The 3659-nt window shown below is 52.0% G+C and overlaps 1 protein-coding gene across 2 annotated transcripts in view; it reads right to left on the bottom strand.

The window, feature by feature from the left end:
- Positions 1–3659, bottom strand: part of LOC107097069 (serine/threonine-protein kinase TAO2-like) — a 28922-nt gene that overhangs the window by 9808 nt on the left and 15455 nt on the right. For both annotated transcript variants that reach the window (XM_015394070.1, XM_015394063.1), the window contains 6 exons: positions 3108–3199; positions 2940–3033; positions 2784–2865; positions 2543–2713; positions 461–670; positions 247–375 (listed from right to left, as the gene is read on the bottom strand). In XM_015394070.1, coding sequence (XP_015249556.1) covers positions 247–375; positions 461–670; positions 2543–2713; positions 2784–2865; positions 2940–3033; positions 3108–3199 — 778 coding nt within the window. The remainder of the gene's footprint in view (positions 1–246; positions 376–460; positions 671–2542; positions 2714–2783; positions 2866–2939; positions 3034–3107; positions 3200–3659) is intronic.

The raw sequence follows: 3659 nt of genomic DNA, 5'->3' as shown, positions 1-3659 counted from the left end.
GGAGGCCGGGTTCTGGTACGGAGGGCTCTGGTACTGGGAGGCCCGGCCCGTATCAGTGATGTTCTGCTGGTTCTTTACTATCAACACTTCAATCATTCATTGATTTAATATTTAAAGTGGCTGCTGATGACATCATCACTACTCTGATTCCATTGTGGGAGGAGTCAGAGGGGTCAGAGGTCAGGCTGTCCTTCCCTCCATCACCAGAAGCTCAGTCCGGTTCTGACCCGGTGCCGTAGAACTCACCAAGGAGGCGGTGCGGATGGTGGCGAAGTGGTCCCGGTTCCGGTAGAAGGCCCGGCGGCGCCCCGCTGACGGAGCCTGGGGCTGGTCCATCTCCGGCTGGTACGGGTCGTCGTAGATGTTGTCGGGACCCTGCAGAGGAGAAGGAGGAGGAGGGGTCACTGAGGGCCTCCAGGAGGGGGCCCGGGGGGGGGCCGGGTGCGGCGGTGTTGCTCACCATGGGTCGGTGGATGATGGAGCTGTTGGAGGTCACCGTGTTCTCGCCCTCCTGCATGATGGCCATCTCGCTGCTGCTGTCGTCGGAGGCGTCCGCCAGGCTGTTGACGGAGCTGCTCTGGGAGCTGGCTGAGATGGACATACTGGGAACGGACTGGGAGCTCTCCATGCTGTTCACCGTTCCGCTCTGCAGCAGGTACTGCTCCGCCTCCTGACAAACACACGCTGGTTCAAACATGGCCGCCGGCTTCCCCGGGCCTTTCAGGGCCAGAGGCGCCACAGGTCACAGCTAACAACGCCTGACGTCAAACATGGCCGCCGGCTTCCCCGGGCCTTTCAGGGCCAGAGGCGCCACAGGTCACAGCTAACAACGCCTGACGTCAAACATGGCCGCCGGCTTCCCCGGGCCTTTCAGGGCCGAGGCGCCACAGGTCACAGCTAACAACGCCTGACGTCAAACATGGCCGCCGGCTTCCCCGGGCCTTTCAGGGCCGAGGCGCCACAGGTCACAGCTAACAACGCCTGACGTCAAACATGGCCGCCGGCTTCCCCGGGCCTTTCAGGGCCAGAGGCGCCACAGGTCACAGCTAACAACGCCTCAGAACCTGACGTCAAATGGGTCGGCCTGCTTCACCCATCATCAGAATAAAGTTTACATCTGATCAAGATTCCCAGTATTCCCAGTTTCAGCTCAGAGCCATTCAGAGAAAAAATAAAAACCAGTTTGAATCTTTGAAAGGGATCCGAGCTACGGAGGCCCCATCCTGCCACCGTTAGAAACACCCACGGAAATAAATCACTTCATTTTAGAAAACTGCTTGGAAAAGTAAATAATAATAAGAATATTTGACTTTAAATGTTACAAAATAATAAAAGGAAAATATTTCAATTGATCAATTATTCATCAAAAAATATATATTTCAATTTACACTTTTATTTTTTATTTTTCTTCTTGCTTTGATGCTGACTCATTTTTAACCCACTTTCTGTATTTATTCCAAGTGTGTTTTTTTTGTTCCGTATTTCCACTGCAACCTTTTTTATTTTTTCATATTTATTCACACCAACATTTTTCAAAGATGTTTTTATTTTTATCTCATTATTTAATTACACCACAGCATTTTAAATCATGTTTTTTCTTCACCATAAATATTGCTTCTCATTTGGTTTTTAAATCCTTGTATTTCTGAAACAATGATTTATTTCTGCCTCTTTCTGTTTTTTTACCTGCTCTTTTATTTCCTTCTTTTTACACTTTCTATATTTTCTACTTCTTTGTTTTTTTTCCCCTCCATAGGTAAACTGACCCGGGACCTCAGGTACGGCGGCGCCGGCGAGACGCTCCGTTTCTGATCTGTTACGAGAGGCCGCCCCCTCCTGTGACGGTTGAAATAAATCATTGAACTTTTTCAAGCAGTTTTCTATAATTCCGTTTTTTATTTCTGTAGGTGTTTCTAACGGTGGCAGGATGGGGCCTCCGTACCGACCAACGCCTCCAAAAACAGAATCACAGACTGCCTCCGACAGCTAGACTAAGACTTCAGATTAGATCCAGGGAGGACGTTCCATGTTTATATGGAGTCCTTAAGGAAGGAATGCCACCCGGACCCGCCGTCGTCATCGTCATCATCATCATCATCATCATCATCGTCGTCGTCAGCAGCAGCATTAACTTAGAAACAGCTCACTAACCCTAACCCTCCATCTGAGGCGGCAGAAACATCTTCAATCAGCAGGACTGAGTTCCCTCTAGACCACATCTGCTCCCTACTGGACCTACTTCTAGATCAGGGATCATTTTTATTCAACTTTTCTTGTTTGAATCCAATCAGAAGTCTCTCTGCTCTGTTGCTAGGCAGACTCCATCAGGCTCCTCCCAGATGAGGCTGCAGTGTTGATCAGAGATAGCTAGCTACGCTGCAGGTGAACCTCCAGAAAGGAGAACCTGGAATGATGGACCTCCTTCCTCTCCTGATGGACCGCCATCATCTTCATCAGGCGTCTGGCGGGTCCTCCATCATGGCCGGGCTGGATGAGGCTAAAGAAGACATCCCCCACCCCCCGTGATGCGTGCTCTGCTCACCTCCTCGTCCTCTCCTCCCTCAGACACCGGACCGTTCTGCTGCGTTTCCTGGAACAGGATCTTCTTCATCTTGCGGTACTGCAGGTTGTCCAGCTCCCTGACGGCGTCCTTGGTGCGGGCGATCAGGTCCATGATGACCGTCAGCGGACGCTCGCGGCACAGGAAGCGATGCTGCGGGGGGAGGAGACGGATGAGGCGGGCGGCGGCTCAGACAGCAGAGGACGCAGAGAGCGGAGCTTACGTTGAGCAGGATGTCGGAGGTGGGCCGGTCCTGAGGGATCTTCTGCAGGCACGAGTCCACGAAGCTGCGGAAGGAGTCAGACCTGCGGGAGGGACAGAGGAGGCGTTGGTAGCGGCAGGTTGTGGCGGCGGCGCCGGCGGAGCAGAGGTTCCTCACCAGTGGTTGGACTGCAGGACGGGGCTCTCGTTCTGGGCGATCTGGTATAAGGCACTCATGGCGTTCATGTTGAAGAGCGGCGGCTTCCTCTCCGCTGAGGAGAAAACAGAGCTTTAAAGATCAGGGACCTGCTGAGGGACAGATGGCGGCGGCGGCGGCGGCTCTCACCCAGCTCGATGCAGGTGATCCCCAACGACCAGACGTCCACCTTCCCGTCGTACTGACCTTCATCCATGGCCAGGATCACCTCAGGAGCCATCCTGCAACGCCACACAGAGACTTCAGACCCAAACCGCTCGACCTCAGCCTCACAGGACTTTATGACCAGCAGGGGCGCCAGAGGGCTCAGAGTCTAAAACCAGTAGGATCAATAATCCAGACCGCTGATCTGGATGTTTAGATGAAATCTGACCAACTTCAGTTATTATTCTGGTTATGGACACAGCTGAGCTGATTTAGGATCAGATATATTCTCTCCATGACGAGGATTAAACTTAGTCCCGTGTTTCTACAGGATTTTAGGAGACAGGGGGGGGGGGTCTGACCCTAGGGGTTTTCATGTGTGCATATTTTTTACCGTGGTGTTTCCCACTTAAAGGGGAACGCCGTTTTTTTTCCATTGGTTCCTGATTTTCCGTTATTCCATCATGTTCTACTCACCCATCTGAGTTTAGTGTCATCTGGAGCCGTTCTGAAGATATTCCGTTAGGTTATATCCAG

This window comes from Cyprinodon variegatus, unplaced genomic scaffold, assembly GCF_000732505.1.
Source record: "Cyprinodon variegatus isolate N-32 unplaced genomic scaffold, C_variegatus-1.0 Scaffold24, whole genome shotgun sequence".
In the NCBI taxonomy this organism is placed as follows: Eukaryota; Metazoa; Chordata; class Actinopteri; order Cyprinodontiformes; family Cyprinodontidae; genus Cyprinodon; species Cyprinodon variegatus.
Note: the sequence above shows the minus strand (reverse complement) of the source record. Positions and strands in the feature narration are given on the sequence as shown.